At 41.3% G+C, this 27,056-nt stretch overlaps 1 protein-coding gene across 1 annotated transcript; it reads left to right on the forward strand.

Annotated features, from left to right (window-relative positions):
* The first annotated feature begins 1,237 nt into the window (after positions 1 to 1,237).
* On the forward strand, positions 1,238 to 26,702 carry LOC147335272 (adenylate cyclase type 2). Its single transcript, XM_086277425.1, has 26 exons — positions 1,238 to 1,481; positions 3,030 to 4,280; positions 6,949 to 7,146; positions 7,346 to 7,507; positions 9,502 to 9,651; positions 10,385 to 10,539; positions 11,898 to 12,009; positions 12,127 to 12,254; positions 13,780 to 13,938; positions 14,020 to 14,179; positions 14,973 to 15,110; positions 15,259 to 15,284; positions 15,430 to 15,483; positions 16,310 to 16,373; positions 16,483 to 16,580; positions 16,682 to 16,766; positions 17,331 to 17,468; positions 18,494 to 18,571; positions 18,899 to 19,074; positions 21,025 to 21,109; positions 21,219 to 21,377; positions 22,623 to 22,769; positions 22,886 to 22,993; positions 23,187 to 23,301; positions 23,534 to 23,658; positions 25,698 to 26,702. Exons 2-26 carry the CDS (start codon positions 3,384 to 3,386, stop codon positions 25,830 to 25,832), a joined length of 3,852 nt encoding a protein of 1,283 aa, XP_086133551.1. The 5' UTR covers positions 1,238 to 1,481; positions 3,030 to 3,383; the 3' UTR covers positions 25,833 to 26,702.
* Positions 26,703 to 27,056: the final 354 nt, after the last annotated feature.

Here is a 27,056-nt window from a genome sequence, read left to right on the forward strand (position 1 = left end):
TTTTATTCCTTCCTAGTTAAATTTACCCTTTTTAATTTTTCATATTTATTTCCTATCTTATTCATAGCCTTTTCCTTTTTTGTTTTCTTTAGGTCACGAGCAGTTGTCCAAGCATTTCACTACATATCGTACTGTGTATGACTGTGTACGTGACAAATAAAATTTAAAATTTGAATTTGAATTTGAATTTGAATTTGAATGATTCAGAGGTCAGTGTGAAGTGATTCAACAAATAGCAGAAATATTCCTCTGAGAGGGGTCAACAAACAGGCTCTATGTATACCTGCAAGTTGGTGCAGTGATTTCGACCTCTTACATCTATGCAATGAAACAGCTGTGATGTTTTCCCCTTTCGTTGCATATTTTTACTCCTTGTGAACTATTTGTACCTCCCATTTTCTCTCTTTTCCTACATCTTCGCTGTTTCTGCTGAGCTATACTGTTTTCATCATATATTTGCGTTTCCTGTTGGCCACTTTTTGTCACCAGTTTTCCACACAGTGTACTCTTTTTTGCACTGTTTTCATCTCATGTCTCCAGTTGTTTTGCAGTCTACAGTTACAAAAGAAATAGAAGAACCATTTTTCTGACCAAAGAGAAGATCCCATCTGAGTTTCTGCATGAAGTGTGGGTTCAGTTTTGGTAGCTTTTGTCTCTAATAAATGAAACCGTTATTTAAAAACTGCTTTTTTTAATTACTTGTTATCTTTGTCTTATATTAAAACTTGATTCGTGATCTGAAACTTGAAGTCATGATAAATATGGGGGGGGGGGGACCCAAAGAAATCGGGAAGATCACAAAAGCTAAAGATTAGAATCAGCAACTGGGGGGGGGGGGGGGGGTGGGGGGGGGGGGGCATCTGTGAAATCCACACAGGAGTCAGAATTCAGTTATTTTAAACAAGAATCCAAAATTCCAGAGCTGAGGTTTGCTTTGCTGAAAACAGTCCAGGTTCACTGCAGCTCTCTCATTAGCTAATATCACCTCTAAAACCCCGAAACAGCGTCAGATCTTCAGCTTCCACGCAGGATCGCTGAGGAAAACACGACACACCTGCAGCCTGACCTTTGACCCGTCCTCCTCGACAGTCTCTGCCTCTCTGTTTACCTTCATCATATTTGCATAGCTGCTGCTGCCTGACCGGAGCGCTCGTCCTCGCGTGCTCACACACGCCCCCGCCCCCGCTCACCTGCCTGCCTCGCGCCAGAACCAATCCAGCGGTCGCTCGGTGCGCACAGACATACAGCAAGTTTCTGACGTCTGTTCTCGAAAAGAAAGGACTAAATTCACAGGATATTTTTCACCTTTTTTATTTTATTATTAATTTTTGTGAACTTCTGTGAAAGTGAAGCCTGCGTGTGAGCGCTCCGTGGATGACGGAGGAAGTTACGCGTAAAGAGGGAAATGAGGTTTACTGTGTGGGGGGGATCTAAGGCTGTAAGTGACAGTGAGTGAGACGTTAACATCATTAAAAAATGAGGTAAGAATCTCACCTGTCTTTCTAACACACTGACGCCGTTTAAATCGAGTAACTGTAGCGCAGATGTTAATGCGCAAAAGCGCCTTTTTTCCGCCTTGACGCACAGTTCACGTCGCCGCTTTAATTTATTACAGTTAAATCGGTTTTAAAGCGACAATAACCACCCAACAAAAGCAAGAGCCGCACGTCAAACGGATAGACCTATTTTAAACTGTTCTCACTCCTTAATATTTTATCCCTCTCGTTTTAGCCAATTACTAGTTTATTAAACTCTGGCAGATGCTTCCATCATCCATCAGAAACAGAGACAGAGGTGGCTTTGTTACCTTCCCCCTTTTATCTTTTTTGTCTGAATTTGCTTTTAAAGCTCTCTACAAACTCTGATTTCCAGGTTTTCCGTGCAGGTAAAATCTCTCTGTGAGAGGCTCTTTCTAAACTTCACCAGCTGCCCTTGAACTTGTGCGAGAAATCCTTAAATTGTGGGACTTTCTTTGGCTTGACCAATGATTTTTAGTCGCCAAAGTCAAGACAGTGGGTCGAGTTTGTGGCATTCAGCACACAGAATTAAGTTTAAAATAATTTTATAACGAGATTTTTTTTGCATGCTTTCAAATTGCCTTTCTTTGTTATATAACCTAAAAAAGGTGGTTTAAAATGGCTTTAAGTGTCCTGTAAGTGTTAAAAAAGAGATCCTGTTTTGTGCACTTTATTAAACTGTCAATCTTAACTATGAAATAGTCTTTTACACAGTTTTGAGAACCTGGACCAGGTATCTGCATTGATTTTCTTGGAAAGCCCCTTCTTCTTTCTGTAAAGTGCTTCACAGACACAGAATAGGGTAGTGAAACCAGCAGGCATTGGAAAAGGACCACAAAGTAAGAACAATAACTGCGCTGTCTCTGCCACATGAGCAGACACAGTGCTCCTGTGTTAGAGAGTGAATGAAAGAAACCACGCTGTTGTCATTCAATCTCAAAGTGTGCGGCTTAAAGCTGACCTCCTGCGCCGGGTGCAGGTTGGTCAAGGTGAGCGGTTTGAATCAGATGAATTACCGGGTAATCCCTCCATGACTCTGCTATTAAATCTGATATCTGATGGGTTTTTTTGCAGCAGACTGGACAGATCAAAAGGATATTTTAATCTGTGAATTGATGGGGACTTGGAAGTGGCAGTCATGATGTTTTGCACACTAATCAGATAGAGTGAGGAAAGGGGAAGAGGCAGATCAGAGCAAACCACTGCATCTAGGTGGTGGCTTGAAAAAATGTTTCCAATGCTCAGTGAGTGCGTCAGCTGCGTGTCATTCCAGTACACACCTGAACAGGGTAACAGTGTGTTACTGGGGAAGTGCCTGCAGCCAGACTAACAAGTTTTTTTTGCATAATGGGGAAAGGACTAGAAGAAGTCAGTCATTAAAATAGCATTAAAACCGAGGGCAGGTACAAACTGAGTGCGCGTGTTATCAGGCTTTGGAAGCTGAAGGTGAAGGCTTGGCTTGGTTTAACCTTTGCTGAATGTGTGGTCTTTCTGTCTTTTTCTTGTTGACAGGGAGACCCTTCTTCCCCCCAGTATGGATCAGAGCTCATCTAAAGAGGTTATCTTGCAGTTTAAGATTCCTTATCGACAATCTTTGGGTCCGTAACACATCCAGAGGGAGCGTCTTTAGCCTCATCGCCTGACTTGCAGAGTGCTGAAAACAGAGGAGCTGGACTCTCTCTGAAATACTCTCTGACTCTTCTCCTTGCTGCTCAGACGTTAACAGCATCCGACAAGGGAAAGTAAAGACAAACAAACACTGTTCTAGTGTGTTTTTGTCATGCAGAGGAGCTGACGGGCACAAGGGGAAAAGCAAAGTGACAGGTTGGCAGACTGTGAAAGCCCTCGCACTCACACTGGGTCACCATGCCAGACGAGTCCCGAGGCATCCAGGACGAGGGGAAGCCTGGAGCAGAAGCTTCGCAGCTGTCCTTGGTGCCAAATATTGTTGTCGTCTCCAACGACGGGGAGGGCAAAGTCAACGGGCGCAACATCATTGAGCTGGAGGACTTCACAGACAACTTAAAGCGCTCTGCTAAAAGCAGAAATGGTAGCACAGGCAGCCTTGTCATCGGAGGCGAGTCAGGACTCAGTGCATCCCAGGTTTCCGTAGAGGTGGGAGTGGCCAAGACTGGACAGGCCCCCGAACCAAACAAAGCCAACTCTTTGGTGAGGGGAGCAGGTGCAGATCGTGATAAGCTACAAAGTGACAGCAGGGATTCGATGCAAAAGAACAGCTGCAGTGATTCGGACTACGGCAGCTCAAAATCCCTTCCCGGTTACGGTGGCGCAAGTTTAAGCGCTGATTCCTGTGATGAAGAGCTGTCTGAGCTCGATGGAAATGTATTCGAAAAGGCTAGCCGGATCTCTCCCATCAATCTGTCTGAATCCAGCTTGAACACCTCTCAGCTTGAGCAAACCCCTAAAAACAGTCATGACAACTATAGCATTGATTCTAAAACTGACATAACTACTAAAGCAAAAACGAAAAATTCACTGAGTGGAAGCTCGCCAGAATTACCCAGTGTTTCCCCCAGGGCCAGCCAATCCGGGGACAGCATCGACATCAGGTGGGCCAACGAAGATGACGACCGACGAAGCAACCTGTCCAGGCAGACTGTGATAGAGGGCGTGTGCTGCTGCTATCAGGCCACCCACAGGGCTTGTCTGCAGTGCGTGGAGGAGACTCCGTTAATGGTGTCTGGACTGGTGCTGACATTGGTCTTCAGTTTGGTCATTATCATCGTCCTCGCCGCCACAAGGGTGAGAATTAAAGTGAACACTAACCAGCCATGCTTCAGTTTGGGAAATGCACCCCACTGAGCACCAGAGGTCCATTTCCTGGTCCCTTTATGTCTGATTTTGATGCAAGAGGGAAGTAGATGTCCACATCACACACAGTTGCTGTTTCCAAAATAAAAGAACGTGGATCTGTAGTTTCTTGAGTTCAAAATTTGATTGAAATTGTAGATCAGACAACATAATCAGTATCTTATTCTTACCGTATTCAGAGTTTTTTCTAGTTTTTGCTATGTAACTTTGCACTGTCCACTTTCTGCTGTAACAGAACAAATTTCCCACGTGTGGGACTAATAAAGGTTATCTTATCTTATCTTATCTTATCTTATCTTATCTTATCTTATCTTAACGCAGAGTAGCCTCATTGATGGCTATTTTAGTCCAAGTTTCCCTGGGCAAGATACTTCACCCCAAAATGCATCCATCGAGGTGTGATAGGCTGAGAGATTAAAAGTTCTTAGAGTTCAGTAAACAGTAAAGAGCTCTATAACTGTGTGTGTGTGTGAATCTGACTTCTGTTGCGCAGATGGTTGCCAGTAGGTGGCCTGTGACTGAGACCTAAAGCAGCAAAACATAGCCAGCATATAGAGTCAGATAAGTGCAAGTCACGTAGATGCCAAAGAATTAAAAGAAAAGATCAGAACTGCCACTTTTGAGATTATCAACATGAGCGTAAGCAAAGGAGAAATCTTACAGCCAGCGGCACCAAGAAAATGGAGGATTAAACCTGTTTCACCAAAACGCAACAGCATTCCTGTTGCACTTCACTTAGACCACATGACTTCTTACAATTGCAAGTCACTGTTGTACATGAAAGCCGTACATACAAGTATTACCTGCCTTTGAAAAGTCTGTTTTAAGTACTGTTTTCTGTCTCTAAAAAAGGGTGATCTGTAAGAACCGGTTGCTATCGTATCAGACGATACAATAAAAGTAAAACATCAAATTATCTAAAAAGCTAAAAAAAAATTATCATTTTCAGATAAGATCATATAAGTTAAGATATCCTTTATTAGTAGAGGTGGGAATCACCATACATTCCTCGATACGATATTATCACAATACTTAATGCACGATATGATATTATTGCAATTTTTTAAAATATTTTGCGATATTCAGATTCTGTACATAAAGGTAAACTTTATCAATATTCATTTTATCTAATATCAAAGTCTCACACTCCAACTTAACTCAATGCAACCATCTGGTACAATTATAGCTATTCTGAACTATGCAATTTATGAAAACTATGCAGCCCCTTCAGCAACTGAAGAATTTGAAAGTAAATTAAAACAAAATATAATTTTACATTAAATAAAAAAGTTTTAAACTTAATTAAAATAAAACATGTCTTAAATTAAAATAAGTAAACTGTCATGTTTATTGCTGCCATAAAAAAAGTTAAACACATTTGGACAGTGAAGGAATGTCAGGATTCTTGCTCAGAAAAAGGATCAACATGCTCTGAAGTCAGAGCATGTTCCAGTCCACAAAAACTTTTTTTGTAACAAAATATCGATTTCTGCTGTCCCTGTATTGATACATTATTAGCAAACAAAATATCACGATACTACACAGTATCGATTTTTTCCCCCACCCCTATTTATTAGTCCCATAAATGATAGGTAGATAGGTACATTCATATCATTACAGCAGTAGATTGGACAGAGCAAGAATAAATAGATCCAGTATAACCAAAGAACAATAATATTATACAAGATAAAATGTACATATATGCAAGGTAACATTTTCACTAATGGTATTTACAAAGGCTTCCCTTTATATCTAAATTTTGGGTGGGGGGGAGAAAGTTGATTAATCGCCTTTTTAGGCTTGAACAAAGGCTTTCACTCGAGCTTATCCCAAACATTCACTATTCACCTTTACCTGCTCAACAAGTTTTCTGTTTTGAGGTCTAAAAGACATCTAAGAAGTTAAATAAAATATAATCACATTTTGCTTCTCATTTATAGCCCAGCTAAGCTATATAATGACAAAGGAGAAAGCACTTCTTTTCATTGTGCTCGTGAATTTCAATTCACTTTATGTTCTCTGAAACACATAAACCTACATTTGAGTCATAATACTGTCCAGTCTTGTGTTTGCACGGCAGTATTTAGTGCTAACGCTAGCCGCACACTGCATGTGCATCACCAAGCTAGCATGCTAATCTCCCTCCTGTTTAATTTATAAATACCAACTTTTAAAGTGGATAGATGACCATAACCCTTAGTCAAAACTAATATTTCCATTTTAAAAATAACCAATCCTCCCTGTCATTGTGAAAATTAAAATACCTTTACTTCCTGTGGCTGAAGCAGATTAAAAACATGGCACCACCTGTTTGAAGCTGAGCCCGGCTTTCACGTCTGATGAATACAAGCATTTTAATTTTGCTCCTTTGTGCTAAGCAGGCAGGTGTTTTTTGGATATAGTAAACAGCAAAGTAAGCTCTTCCAAATGCATTAATATTAATAGGAAGTGCTCCTTTCCCTGCCACTGTTAATGCTGTGCAGGAGTTTGTGCAGGAGCAGACAATTTAGTTTTCTTTTAGAGCATTTTTTAAAACTTTCAAACAGCTAAGACGTTGGTGACATTAAAGCACTATTTCACTTTTTCTGTCGCTTCACAGACAATAAGCGAACATGTGGGCGCTCTGTCCATTGTTAGCATTGTTCTTTGCCTGAGCACGATGCTGCTCGTCTGCCTGCCCTGGCTGGCCACGGTGAGGCGCTGTCGAGGAGCGCTGGCCCTCTTCGTCTGGGGGATACTATACATCACTGCGATGGTCTTCGTCTTCACGGGCGGACAAGTGACAGCGTGGGAACAGGTGAGTCCCAATGGTCCTGAGCACAGATAAATGGGAGGGTTACATCAGGATGGGCTCCGGTGTAAAATCTGCGCCAAATAAACGTACACATCTATCCGTGGTGGCAACTCCTTGGGAAACAAAGGAGAAGTTAAAAGTGAAAAGACGCCCAGGACAGCTGGGATAAGCTCTAAACTGCTGCATGTTTCTTTCTTCTTAGGTCGCGTTCTTCCTCTTCCTCTCTCTCAGCGTGTACACGGTGCTGCCTCTCTCGCTGGCCTGGGCCCTCATGGTCGGGATAGGGACCAGTGTTTCGCACGTCATCATCATCAGCGTCTACGTTCCTGTCACCAGACCAGAGACACCAGATCTGGCTGTGCAGGTTCACACACATGTCATATTTGAATATATTTAAACTAGTTTCTAACGGCACGAGGGTCATGTTAACCTTCCTCTTGTGACGTTAATTGTTTTTCCCTATTTCTTATTAATGAAAAGGGTTTGGTCGTGCTGAAATTATAATTGGTGTGTGTGCTTTGGAAGTTCATATGTAAATTTTGGAGAGATGCTTCCTTTTGCATGAGCCAGAAAAGAAAAAAAACAAACCTCAAATTCAAATAGAGTGATATAGCGGTATCAACAGGGCTCAGTTACTTTGGAAAAATGTAAATCACCTGTTGTTATTATTAGTGAAGTCATAAACACATGCAGTTGTGGTCAGATGTTCATATTCACTCATCATGTGCGTGACTTTTAATGATTTCTTTTGGATTTTCAAGGGTCAGATATAGACACACCCCCCACTAATAATTGGGTTACTGTCTCTTGACATGTTGGGTCTTTTGATATCCATCAACAAGCTTCTGGCATAATTCTGGCTAGATGTGTGACTACTTATCTTGGCAGAATCACTAGAATTCATTTAAATAAGTTGGTTTCCTGGCACAGACCCGGCTTTTAAGCATAGTGAGGATGGGGACTGGCAGCGGCTCCCGGGCCTGGCAGATCCCCAAAGAAGGCATCCCCTAGAAAGCAGTAATAACTGTGTGTTACGAAGGTCATGGACCTCTGCAGTAATATAAGTGGTAGGCCTGCTAGCGAAGATAAGTAGCCCCTGGCCTCAATAAGGTGGTCGAGGGGACTTTTGAAGGTCTTTCCAGAAGTTTAATGTTAGCCTACTCTATCGGATCCAAAACCAGTTTTTATGTATGTTTGGAAATCTCAGTATCTAGGGTTACTTCATGTCAAGTTGTTTGTAAGTGGCTTAGCGGCCCTTCTGTTTTGTTTGCTAGTCTTTTGCCTCATGTACATTGTGTTTAGTTTTCCTTCCTTTCCTGTCCTGGTTCATCTGGTTCGTAATTGCCCTGCTGTTTGGTTTTTCCCGATAACTCTCGTGTCTATTTAAAGCCTTTGTTTGCCTGTGTTTGTTTTACTGTTTTTCCTCCTCTGTTTCCTGTACATTGCCTGCATGTTTCCGCATTTGGATTTGAGGACTTTGTTTTGGGGGTCTGGGATTTTTCTGCTTCTGTAAACAAAGGTCAGTGTCTGTTTATTCAGCTCAGCTTTTGAGTCTGTATTTGGGTACGTGCTTTGCAATTCATAACAGCCTCATCTGACAAGAAAACTTTTCTCTGGATGGCATTTGGCTCGTCCATGTGGAGAGCTGCAAATTCCTGTCGAGATTGAAGCAGAGGCTTCTCCCTTGGTCAACGCCCTCTCAATCCATGATGTAATATTGGCTTCAAACTGTGGACAGTGATGCTGGTGTTCCAGCAGTTTCCACTTCATGTTAGTCTTGAGCCTTGGTGGTTCGTGGGTTATTCCTGAACATCCGTGGGTCTTCTCTCAGGTCTTAGTGGTGACACATCGGATAACTTGTACTTACATAAAATCATTTAAACTGATGAGCTTTTGTAAGTCTACAATCTTTCCTTCTCAGATCTTCTCGATGAGTTCTATCAAACAAATCATTTTTATGCTGCAAAGAGAAACTACCAGTTGGAGTCAGTCATGACCACTTACGAGAAGTTAGTGAGAAGACACTGTAGAACATATTAAATGTTTAAGTGAGTGCATGTATATATTTGAGCCTCTATGTATACTTTTAAGCAGTATATGTTCAACCTTGTGCACCCTGGACAAAGAACAGCTCAAAGAAATCATTAAAAGTCCAAAAATTGCCACGGCATTCATTCAAGCTCATGATCCATGGATCAAATCAAATTAAATGTGTTTGCAAGCAGCTGTGCAGTTTGCAGTTCTCAGTTAGTGAAACATATCTCGTGATCTGTGTCTCTAATTTTCATATAACAGCGCATATGAGAGGACGGCTTTAAGTATAACCACCCCCTCTCCTCTGACTGTTTCTTCTCTCAGCTGGTGGCGAACGCTGTGCTGTTTGCATGCGTGAACGCCGTGGGAGTTTTTCACCTGTACAGGACTGAGAAAGACCTCCGGATATCCAATCAGAAGCGAGAGGAGTTCAGCGCCATACGCTCCCAGAAGGAAATAAAGAAATATCAGCAGGTCAGCTTCTCAAACAGACGTGACTCACATCAGGCCCACGAATTCCTTTCAGACCCGTTTCATTGTCGTTTCATTTGGGCAGAGCATTCGTCCGCTCTGCTTACCTTTGTTTAGCACATTGCAGTTATTTGCTTACATGAATGACACAAAACTAAAGTATCTGACCCCGCCCTTTACTGATTTTGGCTTGGAGCGTTTTATTGCCTTTAATGAAATATAATTTTGTTTCGATGTCTCTTTCGCTGCCAGCGTGACGAGCCAGAAAGTTAATTTTCTTCGCTCCTGCTTCAAATTTCCGAAATAAAGATACAAGAGTGTGCTTTAATCCATCCTACAGCTAAAGTAGTAAAATAAACAAATGAGATAATTTGATAAATTAATCTCTCCTCCATTCCTCTTGGGGGCAGCTCATTTAATTGACTCGTATGTGTAATCGCTCTCATTAAAGTCCTCTTTATGTGACACTGTATGCTTTTCTTGCTATTACTCCAATAGATTAATCATTCACTTGTCTGAAGTCGAGCAGCGTATATAATAGGCGAGCCTGAATGGGAACCATTTACAGCAAGTAAACAAATAGATGAAACTTGATCCACCGAGTAAACATGGCAGCGCTTCAAGGAGGCTTTTGATGGCCATCTCTTTCTTTTACAGCCATTGTGAACTCCTCACCCACCTTCTCTACACACACACACACACGTAACCCCCGTCCTGTCTGTTTCCCCGGCAACAGGAGCAGCTCCTGCTGTCCGTGTTGCCACGGTACATCGCCGTGGAGCTGAAGACGGAGGTAATAAGCAGGCTGTCGAATCCCAAGAGCGACGACGAGAATAAATCAACTTCAAACAACTTTCACAGCCTGTATGTACGGCAGCACAGAGACGTCAGGTGAGCATCGCCGGAGAAAGTGCTGATTGTCCTTTCGTGATGTCGACTGTGATATCGTTCTATTATTCATGTTTGGTGGGATTAACTATCTCAAGAAGTACACAAAGTCCTGAAAATGTAAAAATATGCAGTGAATGACATCAGAATAAGAGATAGCAGACATTTTCAAGCAGGTTAGTGGGGCGGACTCGCCGGCTGTACACACGTGTACCAAGAAAAGACTTCAAAAGTAGGAAATCAGGAATGTCAAGCTGACTTTGCATCGTGGGACGCAAGCACTGATCTTAAGGGGGTCAGAAACTCTCCTAAGAAGACGTTTAACTACTCTTTGAATCGCTGACATACCTTAATATAAGAAAAAGAAGGTTTACATGACAAAGCAATGCTGCTGTAAGAAATCTAATAGGAGTAAATGTGTCAAATATCAGAAAAAGCTCTGGGTGGTCATTAATGAGACTGACCCGTAATTATAAAACAGAAGGTTTTTGTTAGCTGACAGAAAAGCTGTAAAACTGATGAAAATACAGTTAAAAGTGGGTCAGATTCGATTGGCGTCTTTACCGGCCCAATTCCGGCACACGGCCCTTATGTTTGGCACGCCTGTATTAAATTGTCTCAAATTCAGGTGTGGACGGGTGAGGTCACAGTGAAAGTTTCCAGCACACGGTTCTGCTGTTTATACCACCCCCCCCCCTCCACAAACAAATGTAGTAGTAGCGTCATCTGTTTGTGTCTGATGTCTGATCAAATGACATAATGCTGACGTGAGAACAAGGCCCGGGCCCCTTCCTGAAGACAACACAAACACAGCGCTGTGTTTGTGAACCACTTTGATCTAGAGAAACATAATCATCTGTAACCACATGGCACCAACTTTGTTATGGCGTCATATATGTGATATTTACGTTGTTCTTTAACATTACCGCAGGGTGCTGTTAGTTCAGACTTACCAAATTATGACCAAATGTACAATCTAAACATAGAAAGGTCTATATTTAGATTGTACAATAGGGCTACACCTTTAACATTTACACACCTGTTCTTATGTGTGTAAAAAGAGTTTGAGTTAGCTGATAAGGTATCTTAGCAGTTTTATCTAAATGCTTATAAAACATCCTGATTTTAGCTTGGTAGCAGGCTAACACAGTCTTGCAGTGCACTTGTGGAAACCTCAGAGGTGACGATGAAGGCAGTTTATTCGTTAGTTGCCAGAAATGGGAAGGTGTGAGGGTGGCGTGCAATGATTATGATGATTAGAAAGACTTTAAGGCATAGAACAGATCCTTTAATGAATGGATGAGTGTCAGTTAATAAGGCTTAAAGTAAAGTGGTGTGTTTGTCTGTGTGGGTTCATGTAGCATCCTGTACGCCGACATCGTGGGCTTCACGAAGCTGGCGAGCACCTGCACACCCGAAGAGCTGGTCGCTGTGCTCAACAAGCTCTTCGGCAGATTCGACGACATCGCCAAGGTGCAAATACCAGCTCACCCACCCTGAAATAACCCTTTCATTTCCCCACAAAGACTTGCTTTGTGTCAGCTCTGACCTCCCGGACTCACTTTCTCGTCCCTTTCTTTCCATATGTAGAGGAATGGGTGTCTTCGCATTAAGATCCTGGGGGATTGCTACTATTGTGTGTCTGGTCTGCCTGACCCCATTCCCACCCACGCCAAGAACTGTGTTAAGATGGGGTTGGACATGTGCACTGCCATCAGGTCAGTTTATCTCAAGTTATTTCAAGTTTTACTCATATGTATTTCAGGCGATTTTGTTTTTCTCCACACATACAGACGACTGTAAGAAAAAGAAATGTGCTTTACGTTTGTTTAAAACGTCTGACGTGCCAAAAATAATTTTCCATCTGAGTGAAGCACGTCGGTTTTGTGAATTTGCATGTGATGTACCCTGTTTAAGTTCCTCTTTGTGCTTGTTGCGCTCATATTCAAATGTACGACTGAAAGCAGACTTTATCCTGCTGCTGGGAGCATACAGTGGCAACTATAAAGAGTCCATAATACACTGGTGCTGTTTATTTCAGTGAGGTCTTGTGTGATTTTGTCCCACAATGTTCATGAAATGTCAAAATATCTGGCTTTGTTTGCACGGTTTTGCTCACATTTGGATAAAAATAGGTGTATAAATTTACATTACAGTGTCATGTGTCAGTCTGATGGGAAGATTAGTGATTGACATTAATGATTGGGGGTTATTTTAATAGTCTTTCATTTTTGATTTCCCCTCTAAGGCATAAATTAAAAACAACATTTTGTACAGAAGCAGCTTCTACAGGGCGGTCAGTGTGGGTTATTGTTTAAACTAACGAAACGTTAACATGAGATTATAATGTTCTTCCGCTGCATCACCATCTTTTCTTGTGTTTCACTGCACAAACAGGGGATTGCCACTTCTGCAAAGTATTTGCAGCCCTTTGTTTCTTATTTTTGTTGCTTTCATCATTAGCAGTTCCCAAGAACAGAAGTTTAATAAAATACAGTGTAAAAAAAATAGAAATGGAAGTAGAGAATAACAGAACAGAAGTTTCTTTTTTTTTAAACGCAACGGAAGAAAAAAAAAAAGGAAAAAGATAAAACACACACAATGGATGTTTTAAAGATAAAACACAAAGGAACGGAAGTGCTGGATGTTTTTGATTTTTGATTTCTTCTTATTTTCCTTTCTTTTGTTTCTGGGTTTGTCTGTCTCACTGGCTCCTTGTTTTACTTTGAAGGTTTGCTTTTGCATGTGACCTGATCTGGTTTTACTTTCTATTCCTTCCTCTCCCGTTTCCCCCTCACTCATTGTTGTCACATGTTGACTTGTCTTTCCGTCTCTGCCCTTTGTTGAGGTCCACAGTGGTGCACTATGAGATTAACGGCTCAGCGAGCTGTGTCGAGCTTGACGTCAGAGTTTTCCATGTCAGGAAAATTGCTCGTTTCTGACCTAGCTAAATCACCATGGTAACTGATGCTGAACACAAAACCTAGTCTGGAGCAGGTCCGGAGTTTTTCCTTCCCACTGTCACCAAGTGCTTTCAAATACGGGCTGTCTGATTGTTGGCGTTTTCTCCGTAATATTGAAGGGTCTTTGAAGCAATGTATATAATATATATACACTTATATATATTGTTTTATTTGTCTTTTGGTACTTTTTCTTATCTTCTTAGCACTGTGGACGAAACAAGGCCAGAAATGATCAGGGCTGAACTTTACTGATTTGATTCATGCCTTTGTCTCCCTGTAGTAACCTGCGAGAGGCAACCGGGGTGCAGATCAACATGCGAGTAGGCGTTCACACGGGCAACGTGCTCTGCGGCGTAATTGGCTTGCAGAAGTGGCAGTACGACGTGTGGTCAGATGACGTCACCTTAGCCAACCACATGGAGTCCGGAGGTCTCCCTGGGTGAGAGACGCTTAAAGTCAGTTTAAACATAATGAAACTCTGAGCTGTGTGTATTTTATTATTTCTACTGTTCATCTATAGGCGGGTCCACATCACAGAGGAGACGCTCCAACATTTGGACGGAGCGTACGAAGTTGAGGATGGGGACGGGGGGAGTCGGGACCATCTTCTGAAGGGCAGAAAAACATACCTGGTGATCGACCCCAAGAAGCCACACCGTCCTCCCAGGAGGCACGGACTGGTAGGTGTCTGCCCATCTATGAGGCACGGGTCAGGTATTTATATCAAACAAATGTGAACTTCATCCTACTCCTTTCCAAGTTTATAAACTATGTGGTAAATACAGATATTCACAGAAGCTGTTTGGTTTTTTCTTATACTTTGGTTTTCAGTTTACAGTGTGTTATGTTTTTATTTTATCAGTCAAATTTTTGTAGTATTTTTGATCCCTGGTAACCTTATTAATACCCACATTAAATTTTCCTGTTAAAAATACTGCAGCCAATCAAGCTGAAACACCTTTCATTTCCTCGAACCTTGGAAATCCCAACCTCTGACTTCAAATAAAACACGTGTTTGTCTTCTTGTGAATTTCTTTACAACTGCGGGGAAATCATCTCAAAAGGACTCGTGAAAATACCATCACTGTTCCCGCTCACTTGACCCGCGACTAAACAAACTTGTGACACGTTGTCTTTAAAAGGCAGAAGGTGCCAGATTGAATCTTTCGAGTGTTTTCTCGCTCTTGTGCCGCGCCAGAAGATCAAACATGTTGTGCCTCATTCCATGTTAGGAATTTCAGCCGTGTTTGTGCCCAGCTTAAGGAATCAACACGTTGCTGTAATATGTAATTTCACAACAGCAACCACAATGTAAACCGTTACGTGTAAAAAGGGAAGCTGTTAGATTAAAAGCTGTTAGGAAGATGATAGTGGTGTCCCCTCTGGAAACCCTCTGTTGCGTGTATTGTAGCTGTTAGGAAAATGAATCACAGTTCAAATCATGTTAAGCTGTAATATTTGCCCCAATTTCAGCCCAGCCATCTTACACCAGGGGAGAACAGGCAGCGAGCGTCACTGCGGATGTCTCAGTACCTCCAGTCCTGGAAGAGCGTCAACCCCTTCGAAGGCCTAAGCAACCCCGAGGCCAGACGGCCCAAGAAGTCAACCACCGTACGTATCTGTGCATTTGTGCTGTTGCTGCTTAGTTTCTCCCTCAGAAATGCAGCGTGTCACGTCACCTCCTTTGCTTGGCCTCTAATCAGCGTTTCATTATTAACTCCATTGTGTTTATCTTTGTTTGTTTGTGTGATTGATTCAGGAACGCCCGGTTTCACAAGATGACTGGTTAGTAAAAGATCACCAAAGATCACTAGAGAAGTCATGCAAAAAAGCATTAGTTGTTTATTCAAGTTTAATAGAAATAAATAGAACAATAACATCCATCCTTTAATCCCTGGATGTGTCTAACATGTTCCTCTTTCTTTCCCAGTTTGGTCATTGATACCAGTGTTAGGGGATCGCTGGACACGCTGGACATTAAAAGGTAAGATTTATTGTTTTTGTGCTCCTGTAGAGTTAAAACGGTTTTAACAGTCCTCTGAAAAACTCAGCACACCCCACGATTCAGTCGCTCGTAGAACTTTTTTGGTCCACTGTTCTTGGCAGTGAGGATTTATTTATGCACAGTCAAGCATTTGTTTCAGGTTGAGGTCTGGACTTTGCTTGGGACCAGTGTTGTGTTGCATCAACCAGTTTCAGCCAGGCTTTAGGTGACTGATAGATGGCCTCAAATTTGACTCTAGAACACTTTGGCAAACAGAGGAGTTCACGGTCGACTCAGCGAGCACAAGTTGCCCTGTGGTTGTAAAACAAGCCCAAATCATGACCCCTCCACCACCGTGCTTCACAGCTGATAGTCTGTGTTTGGCTGCGCTTTGTAAACCTAACCTGTTCATTTTTGAGAGAAGAGGCCTTCCATACATGTTCAATCTTTTTCTAACTCTGCTGTCATGAACTTTAACATTTAACATGCCAACTGAGGCCTGTAGAGTCTGAGCTTTGTGCAGTTTCTCTGAACATAGCACAGTCTGACCTCGGGGGTGAATTTGCTGTCAGATCATGTCATTGTGTTAACAAACACCTGACTGCTCCAGAGCAGCAAATTAGGTGCTCTGACACCTGCTGATGTTCAGTTAATTAAGGACATTTGACATTAACAGTGCCTGACTCCAACCGTACCCTCTTAACTCCTGTGGACGCCGTGGGGGTGTATGTAGCTTTTCATTAAAATTAATTTAAGAAACTTGATTTGTTGAATATTTCTGGCTTCTGTGATTCGTCCTCTGATTGTTTTCCAATCTTTCACTCAGGAAGAGAGCAAAGAAGCTCAACTGTTTGACTCTGCTGTTCAACGATATCAACTTAGAGAAACAGGTAGATTCATTCAGGTCAAAGATGAGATTACTGGACTTTTAAGCGCCTTTAAGGTTCTATTGAGCATTTTTAAGCCATTTACACTATTTTTTTGTTTGTTTGTTTTCAGTTCCGCTTTTCAGAAGTGGAAGGTTTGCACCACTCAATGAGCTGCTTAGGTTTAATTTTCGTCGCTCTTTTCACCGTCCAGATGCTGGTCTCTAAGACGTGAGTAATACTGTTTCCTGCTTGCCGTCTCACAAGCGCACACGTCTTTTATTATTTGGGGAGAAAGTGGTGTGAACTATGAATTTTCACTCTTCACACAGGAACTTCGTGATGGCGGTGTCCTACGGTGTGACCTTTGCAGTGATGGTGGTGTTCTTGTTCATTGCTTTCACTGGATACTTGGAGGTAAACAAACCCAGGCGGGCTGTGTTTAATACATATCAACAGGTGATCCGCCTTTTATCGACAGTCCAGGTTTCAGTGTCAGTGGTTCTTCAAATGAAGAGAAAACACGCGTACGTGCACCTGCGGTATGAACGGTCCAGGTTCAGGGTTGACCGACGGCTCCAGAGGAACACACAGGAGCTTTTGCACATTTAGTCCTGCATTTTTTATTTTTAATACAAGACAAAAGCAAAGAAAACAATGAAAACCAAACCATGCACACCCCCAATCTTATACCAACTCTCGCTGAGACACATTTAACACGCCTCTGTCCATCTCCTCAGTCCGTTTCTGCACAAGAGTACCCCTTCACTTTTACCGAGTGTTATCAACGTTATCATCTCACTTTAACTCTGAAAAGAGCAGCGATTTAAATTCAGTTTAATTTAATTAAATAGTGCTTCACAGTTTGGATGAAAAGTGCAAACGTCTCAATATGCAGACACTTGTTTATGCACAGTTAAAGCAACTAAAATCGCTGCAAATAGCTTTATTAAGATAGCATTTTTTTTTATTGTTTCACAGAAATGGCGTTCCAAGATGCCGGTGGGTGTCCAGTGGATATCTGGGCTATCCCGCGGCGTTGCCACCAGGGCTGTGCTGCGGTTGTTTGTGATCATTATCTGTGTGCTCATCACTCTGCTGATGGCCATGCTCAACCTTGTAAGTTCCTTCATCGGTCGTTCTGCCAGTAACGTCTCAGAGTAAAAAACAACTCTCTTTTTGTTTCATTTTTATTTATTTTTATTTTTTTAAAGTGCTCTTGACCAACAGTTCTCCAGGCTTCCTGAAGTTCTTTCAAAGTTGGACATCGGGCGCTTTTTCATTCATTTTCAGTCCAGTCGTTTTACTTTTAGAGGAAATTTTCTGTTTTCTACTAGCAGCTGGTCGTAATAAACACATTTGTTCCCATTTCTTTAGTTGAATCTATTAAAAATGTGAAAGATAACTCAGTCTGACAGACATAAAAATTGTGTTTTTGTATCAACAAGGTTATTGCCAAAGAGCTGAAAACCTGCTATATCTCATTATAATGAGTGTTACCTTTTTTAAGGACACACTGGACACCAGCAGATGATCCTTAGAGAAAAAATCCACCAATCTACTTTTCTCTGCATATTTCAGAGTGGCCTGTTGTTGTGGGCAGTCTAAGGCACACCTGTGCAGTATTCGTGCTGTCTAATCAGCACCTTGACACCTGTGAGGTGGGACGGATTATCTCGGCAAACGAGAAGTTCTCACTAACACAGATTTAGACAGATTTGTGAACAGTATTTGATAGTAATGGGTCCTTTGTGTCTGTAGAAAAGGTTTCAGATCTTTAAGTTCAGCTCATGAAAAATGGGAGCAAAAACAAAAGTGTTGTGTTTATATTTTTGTTCAGTGTAGAAACAGTATCAGCCTCCCCAGAACTCTCCCAGATCTCAACATATGCCCTATATAATGTATTTCAAAGCACGTTTGCATCTGTTTCAGTAAATCACTGCAATTATTTCCTATATTCCTAACAAAATAAAAAGAAATTAGGGGTGACTCAAGACTTTGGCACAGAATAGCGTTTAGCTATAAATTCATTCAAAACAAAACAGTTTATGGCTAAATAATTATTGATCTTTTGTAGATTAACTAAATGGGCCTCTTTACTCTGTTATATCTCATTTACTGTTTTAACTTTAAATTTCTTGCAGCACTTCCTTCCTGGAAATAACTGCACCAGCATAGCCAACACCACAGTGTGGGAAAGTTTGAAACTCCACACGCTGCCTGTGAGTAAATAAATGCTTCACTGCACCTTTATTACATGTTAAATAATGTACTTTATCATTTCTTTGGGGCAGTATGATAGTTTGTTAGATTTCTTCATAACATTGTTATCTATAGATCTATGTGACTTGTTTTTTTGTCTCTGCACAGACTTGAACGTTGCTAAAATACTTGACATTTAGCTCCTACATTTCTGAAAGATATTTGGCCAAGAGAGTTACATAGCTGCTTGAACTTATTGGAACATTTCACTCGAAGTATTCCAAGTCACGCCTAACCTGTTGTACTCACATATTTCTCCTGCTACCTCCCTCTGTCCAAACATGCAGTATTACCTGTACTGCTGCCTGCTGGCCATGCTGGGAGTGATTGTGTTCACCAGGACGTGCATGTCTGTGAAAACACTGCTGCTCACGCTGGCTGTCGTGGTTTACCTCGCCCTCTTCCTCTATGTTTTCGAGTCAAGATCAACCTGCCTCATCGAACTGTTTTATAATGGTTCCAAGTGAGTACATTTCACTTCTCCACATATGGAAAAAGCCAACGCTGATAAACAAGCAAAGCACTCGCCTCATTCTCCACATTTCCCAGAGCAATGGTTACAATAACTTTGCAAGGTTCAAGTCCTCCAATATCTCATGTTTGTAGCAGATTTTAATAAATAGATTTCAAAAGGCACTATTGCATCAGTTGATACCATAGTGTCTAAATGAAAATGAAAAAAATAATAAAAATAAATATGTTTAAAAAAATAAAGAATTGTAAAAACGATCAATAATAATAATAATAATAATAATAATAATAATAATAATGAAATGCAAATAAATAAATAAACAAATAAATAAAATAAAATGATAAAATTTAATTATAAAATAAATAAATCTTGAATGAGTTTGAATCTTAACCTCAAGGTCAATCTCAGGTTTTCAGAAAATGCTGTGAACACGATGACTGGGAAGGAACGATTTTCAAATAACAGGACATGAGGGGTGGTGGTTAGTATTTTTAAATGTTGGCAACCACATTTAAGCTGTAAATGTGATTTTAAAGACAGAACTTTTCCTCTTATGTTAAACTTTTCATGATAAATAAAGCTGCAACTAACATCTACATGTGTTTTCATGTGTCTTTTTAAAAAGCCAAAAATGAAAGAAAAGTGTAACAGTATTTTACTAACACCCCCCAGCCCCACCACCACCACCACCCTCCCCTCCACAATAAGAATAGTCTAAGCAGACAAGCCCAGACCTCCCTCAACCCCCAGGCTGCCTCCTCTAGTCTCAGTTTATCTAGTGTGACACCCTGGTGTTCTCAAGCTGGCTGACAGATGTAATCTACAAACAAAACACTTCATGTAGGAAGCATCCCAGTCAAATACCTGAACCACCTCAACTGCCTCCTTTTATGTGGAGTATTGGGTCTACTCTGAGCCCCTGAGCTCCTAACTCTGGGGCTACGTCCACACTCGCCCGGATAGATTTGAAAATCCACACTAGCGTTTTCAGTCATTTTCACAGAGTTGTGCGTCCACATTGAAACGGCTAAAACGCTTACGTTCCAGTACAGCGCATGCGCAAAAGCGAGTGAGAATTAAAGAGTTTGAAAAGCTATCCGGAGCATGTACAAACTGATGTTAATCTTTTTTAGGGCTGTCAAAATTGAGAGCAATCAAAACAACTGCTGTATAATGCCCTCCGCTATCTTTGTTTAATTGGTCACATGACGGCATCACATGACTAAAATGCGTCATCGTTTTAGAAAGCTTCCATTTTCGAGTGTCCGCACTGCGACGGGACAGCTCCGTTTTCAAATGTATGTGTTTTCGTGAGCGTTTTCGAAATGCTCGATGTCAATGTGGACGGGAGGCCAAAACTGAGAGAAAACGATGCGTTTTCAAATGAAAACCCATTAGTGTGGACGTAGCCTAAGTCCTCCACCCTTTTCCAGTTGAGAAGCATGACCTTTTTGAAAAAAAAAAAGGTAAACACATCACCAGGATTTTGGTTTATAAATGATCGGACACAAATCAGCCGCTCCACTTTAGAAGTGTGCTGCTAATCTTTAATAGGGGGGGGTCTTAATTATCCACTTCAGCTTTAAGCTATTTGTTTTAGAACAGCACTGAATGTGGACGAGCCTCCACAGGAAGTAAAAGTGTGCAGGGAGAGGGTGTAGGAGATGAGGTGGAACTGGGCCATAGTGTGCTTTGCCAAGCCAAAGTGTTGGATTTCCTACTCTTTGTCTACCTCTGAGAGTCCAGATTGTGAATCCTGGTCTGGAGTTTCACATCAGCATTACTTATTCATCGGCTTTCTATAGACTGAGGCCCGCCTGGGGGCGCCGGCCGCATCGGCTGTGTGTGATACAAGACACTGGTCTTTGAACATATGTAATGGAAACATGTTAGAAGCCTGCACGGTTCTACAAATAATAACATGCATGGGATTTTCCACAGGCCCGGAGTCCTGAAGGACCCTCAAATCATGTCTGGGATTTGGCTGTCCATCTTTTACATTGTATGCATCATACTGGCCAGACAGGTGAGTGTGTGTGTTTGTGTGTGTCCGTGTGCAAGAAGTTCTTTAACAAAGGAAATGCCGTGCATGTCACATCCGGGTTTAAACCAATGCTTCTTCGCTTCTCTCTCAGGATGAGCTGAGCTGCCGTGTAGATTTCCTGCTGGAGCGCTGCTTCAAGACAGAGAGAGATGAGATGGAGACCATGGAGAACGTCAACAAGCTCCTCCTGCAGAACGTCTTGCCACTCCACGTCGCCTCTTTCTTCGTGGGCAAAAACATCAATAACCAGGTAAGTAAGACATTCCCAAGGTGCACAGCTTCTGTCCTTTATCTGTTCAATACAGATCCAGTTGGAAACAAGCCTGATATTCATATTTATCTTCCACTGTGTGACATTCCGAGGAATTTAATGAGGAAATATGAAAGTGGGTGTGTAAGGAGGATTTGCAGCACCACATTTTTGTCCTTGGAGCTTTGCATGATTCACAGTTCAAAATAATTCTTATTTATCAAGAACTGCTCGATTGAGGCAAAAATCAGTTATCCCGTTTGATTATTTGGCACAATTGAACATAGATTTAAGGAATATTTTTAACAAACCGGCACGGTGGTACAGTGGTTAGCGATTTAGCCACACAGCAAGAAGGTCCTGGGTTTAAATCCACCATCTGGTCTTTCTATGTGTGGAGCTTGCATGTTCTTCCCTCTGTGTTAGCTCTGTGACAGATTGGTGACTTGTCCAGGATGTACCCTTCCTCTCACCCTGTGGCAGCTTGGATAGGCTTCGGCCACCCACCTGCAGCCCTGAATTGGATAAATGACAGAAGACGGATGGATTGATGGGGAAAAAAAACTTTATTTGAAAGCCAAAAAAGAGAATTTAGGTTTAAATCTAGTCGGTTGCACACCCCTATATTTGTCTTTTGGCTTTGGTGCAGCTCCTCAGTTCATCCTCTATCAAAGACAAGCTGCTTTATCTCTGCCTTTAAGCCAGTTTTCTTCTGATTGGCTGTCCCCTGCAAACAGAAGGTTTGTGAACGATGGGCATTCTTGGCTGAGATGGCCATATTACGGATGTCCACTCTGTTTGACATCATACAGTGAAAGAGTAGACGACAATCTCAAAAACAGTGCTTAGAGTGGTTTTAATTCTCATGGCCTTTACTTGTACATACTCTGACCTCGTGTGAATTATTGGTTAACAGCACATATTTGACAGGAAATAAAGGGAAAAAAGTTTCTGCTTCATATATTTTTCTTACTATTTGTACCACCTCAATCGTTCAGTCAGCCATATTTGAGAGTAGTTAGTCTGAAAACACTGTGGAGGGAAAAAAAATCAATGATTTTTGGATGTTGAGTGAGTTGAGTGTTGGCACCAACACGCTAGTTTCCAGTTATGAAACCTTTTTGGAGTTTCATGTGCAAAAAGCAGCAGAACAGGTTTGACTTGGCTCCTGCATGCAAATTGGATGAAAATAGGCTTATGCTGGAATTATTTTTTTAATCATAATTTTATTTTACATCCTTTCAGGACCTGTACAGTCAGTCATATGACTGCGTGTGCGTGATGTTTGCATCGGTGCCTCAGTTCAAGGAGTTTTACAACGAGACGAGCGAAAACAAAGACGGCCTGGAGTGTTTGCGATTCCTCAACGAAATCATATCAGACTTCGATGAGGTATGAGGAAGCTGACGGTGTGAAGTCCTGCTGCTGTCAGCACCAGCCTGCTGGAACGTTTTGTCTTTTCTGCCTCTTTCTCACTCTCTCTTCCTCTTTGTGTCTCTTTCACGCAGCTTCTTTCAAAGCCCAAGTTCTCCTCGGTGGAGAAGATTAAGACCATCGGCAGCACCTACATGGCCGCTGCAGGGCTGACACAGTTGGCTCCGGGGGATGAAAGAAAGGTTTGTGACCCTGAAGTCACAGCTTTAGGTTATTACCTGCAGGTTGCACACAGGATGACTGACATACTCAGGAAAGGAATTTGGATTTGCAAATCCAGGCTTGCAAAGCCGTCTTCTGGTCTACTTTTAAAGTGTAAACAAACTGCACACGCTCCCTCTGACTGAATACTGTGATCTCTGGCTCCCCCTACAGAAATGTGACATGTCCTACAGCCACGTGCGCTCCATGGTGGAGTTCGCCATCGCTTTGATGGCCAAGCTAGAAAACATCAACACACACTCTTTTAACAGCTTTAAATTGAGGATTGGTGAGTCTCTGCAGAAGAATAATGCAGATGTTACAGATTATTTATAGTCTGGTTATTTATTGTTATTTTCAGAGTCGAATCAGAAGTTGCATGATGTCTGTTTATTTTTCATTTTTATAAACAGCTAAATGATTTAAAGAAAGACAACACGGGTGCATGGATGGTGCTGATCTCACCTCCTCAGACAGTCTTGATAACCCTGAAATAACTTCTGTCTGCTGTTCACCTTCAGGGATCAACCACGGCCCAGTGATTGCAGGAGTTATCGGAGCCCATAAACCTCAGTATGATATTTGGGGGAACTCTGTTAACGTGGCCAGCAGGATGGACAGTACAGGAGTACTGGACAAGATCCAGGTCAGTTTTGTTTTTTGGAATATATCCTGAGTCTGTTTCTCTCACCAGTGTTTGATGGATTTGGTGTAACAAGCCTATAATATGATAATAAAATATTGTATGGTGGTTTATTGATGTTTGTAAAGGCATTAATGCATTATTAAAGGACGCCAGTCTGATGAAAGTTTCAATATTGTTCAGTAAGATAAGATAAACTTTATTTACTGACTCTCAAAGGTTAGGAAAGTGGTTTGTTACAGCGGCTACAACTCAAACACGACCTAAAATAGCTTATAGAAGAAGAACAAAATATATGGCTCAATAAAATGACATAAGGACACAATACGACAAAACAAATATTTCAAGGTAAAGTTCTATTAGATAGAAAAAAAATCTAATAAAATTTTAATGGAGACTATTTTTGTTGTGTGTTTTTTAGGGGTATTTTTAGTTTTCTGGTAAGAATGCCACACAACAACACTACAATAAATGTAATGGTTTTCTAGGCCTGCAACTTCTTCCTTTGTCCGGTTTCCTCAGTATTTTAAGGACATCCCGCTCATCAGGCTGAGATATGCCAAGTTTTCAGCCAATAGCTGCCTGTGAATCACCTTGTTGGTCCAAAAACACTATTTCATGTATGTCAAGCTGCCATGTGCTGGTTGTGTGAAGCAGGCAAGAGAGGACTCAAGCGCAGACTCATGGAGGCAAATAATAAATTTTTTAAGTTAATAATAATTTATTGCAGAATATCAGACAATGCAAAACTAACTAAAACTGGAATGTACAAGTAACTAAGCAGGCAGGCAGGCAGAACACACAGCAGGGAATGAAGGAGACGCAACACTGGACAGAGGGAGACAGAGGCTTAGATACACAGTACAACGACGAGGGAACAGAAAACACATGGGAACACAGCTGAGACAAATTAGACATGACGAGACCAGGGAAGCTAAAGTAAGCACACTGAACATGGAACATAAGACCTTCACAATAAAACAGGAAATGAAGGAATGCAAGACTGACACACGAGTTTGACAGAGCGGAGGAACGGCAGACAAAGGGGGGACATGACGGGCTGGGGGAAACGTAGAGTGGAACGCAAGAAAAACAAGACACAAGAGGGAATCTAATAATCAAGGAACTAAACAGAGACTACTAGTGAACCAGAACATAAACCATAATACAAAATATTACCAAAACACAAGAGACTCAAAATGTAGGGTCAAATTGACCCAGAACCATGACACAAGCTATGCTATCTTTGGCTTTTTTTCAATAGATTCAACTAAAGAAATTAAAAACAAATTAAGTGTTTTTACAACAGGTTGTTAGTAACAAAGTGGCTAAATTTGGTCCCTTGCTTTTTGTTTGGGAGCCTTTTTTATGCTTGAAGGATTCAAGCATAAAAACAACAAACATTACTCTTAAAAGGCAAAAAGAATGAACTGAAAACGAGTGAAAAAGCAGCCAATGTCCAAAGAAAACTTTGAAATACCTTCATAAAACCTGGAGAACTACTGTCCAAGAGCATTTTAAGAATGACAAGAAAGCTGACTCTTTGGAAGCAAATCTAAGGCTTTAACATCATACTGTACCATGTATAGATAGATAGATAGATAGATAGATAGATAGATAGATAGATAGATAGATAGATAGATAGATAGATAGATAGATAGATAGATAGATAGATAGATAGATAGATAGATAGATAGATAGATAGATAGATAGATAGATAGATTGATTGATAGCACCATCGGGTTCTCGTTACAATAAGGTCTTGATGTCTACTCCCCTCGTCATTGGTTGGACGTGCTGAGTGACAGGACGTGGTCGGATTCATATAATCGAATTAACTGGGGTCAGGACTTTTCTTAATGTGACTCCAGCACAACACCATCTTTTCTTTCATACTGAGCTGTGAGCTCTGCCTTGGCAGCTCGTTGCCTCTTGTGCTTTTCTGTTGCCTCAGGTGTGGTTTTTTTTTTGGCACAGCAGCTTAAAGATGCCTGGAGAGACATATAACCTAACTCTTTTTATTGTCATTTTCTGGCTCGCAGGTGACCGAGGAGACGTCCCAGATGGTTCAGACTGTGGGATACGGCGTCACTCTCAGAGGAAAAGTGAATGTGAAGGGGAAGGGGGAGCTCACCACCTACTTTGTTAACACGGATCACACGTCTCCTGATTTCTGATCAAGCCTTCACTGCAGGCCACGGCCCAGACACAAGCTGCAGGTGCTTGTTGTTTGTCTGTAGCAGCCATGCAAGTGTGAGCTACACTTGCATGACTCATTCTGGGGTTTTCTTTTTTTCTTTTTCCACACGGAGAAACACAATCAGTGTGAAGGACTTAAAATAAAACACCACTGTATGTTCAGCCAGGCCGGCAGTCATTATAGACACCTGCACGGCCTCTGTGTGATGTGACGGCAAAGGTCAACACCCGGCAATCATTCACATTCACCGAAGAGAAGCCACCTCAGACTGGTCAAAGGAAGGCGCACAACTGCGAGCAAGCAGCCGAAAGCAGGGAGCTTTCCACGCATGCTGCCTACTGTTTCTGTACTGTATCTGTGTTTCATGTGAAACTGCTGCAGACACTTTTCATTGTATTATTATCAAAACATTAAATGAAATATGCTTTTTTTGGTACATTGGTCGTGGCTGAATCACACAGTACTCGTGTATGAAGTTAGAAGGTACCAAAGATCACTGCTGTTATATGAAGGATCATATAGGATTTACATTTAGAGGATTTTATTTTAGATTATTTATGTTTTTCACTACAGACATTTAGGTTTTAGCTCAGATATCTTTACATTTTTCACTTTTTTTTTTTTTTTTTTACTGTATTGCTGCATTTGCTGTTTTCTGATATAATGACTCGTCATTGAAGGAAAAACACTGGCACTGCTCATAACTTTAGCTACGCCTGTGAAAAGGGTTTATATGTGCAGCTGGAAACAGGTTTGGTAATATTTTTGCTTTAACCTGAGGGAATCACAAGCTGTTCCATGGGATAGGAAAGAAAAATATTTGTGTAAAATATATTTATTTTTGCGATTTTTTTTTAGTTATTGTTATTATTCTCTAACCTGTGCTTTTATTGTGAAATTCTGAAAAAAAAGGACTGGCTGGTCATATGTCCTCACTGCTGGAGCCAGAGAGATTTAATAAAACCATATAGCTCTGAAATATGATTTATTTATCGAGTGTGGCCCCATAGCTGTCATTAATTATGCTGTAAAACATCAGAATATCAGTATAATTACGCCATTAAAAAAGAGTCACATGATGCACATTTGGAAATTTTGCACTTTAAAAAGACTTATTTTATGTTTTAAAGGATCCTATTCTGATTGTGCTCAGAATATTTCTTCGTCTTCTTTTTTGGATGTGTATTTCTGTGTAAGTTGA

Source organism: Aulonocara sp. 'chitande type north' Nkhata Bay, linkage group LG3, assembly GCF_057382095.1.
Source record: "Aulonocara sp. 'chitande type north' Nkhata Bay isolate Kocher_YH1m ecotype deep benthic linkage group LG3, A_spYH_male_GT1.1, whole genome shotgun sequence".
In the NCBI taxonomy this organism is placed as follows: domain Eukaryota; kingdom Metazoa; phylum Chordata; class Actinopteri; order Cichliformes; family Cichlidae; genus Aulonocara; species Aulonocara sp. 'chitande type north' Nkhata Bay.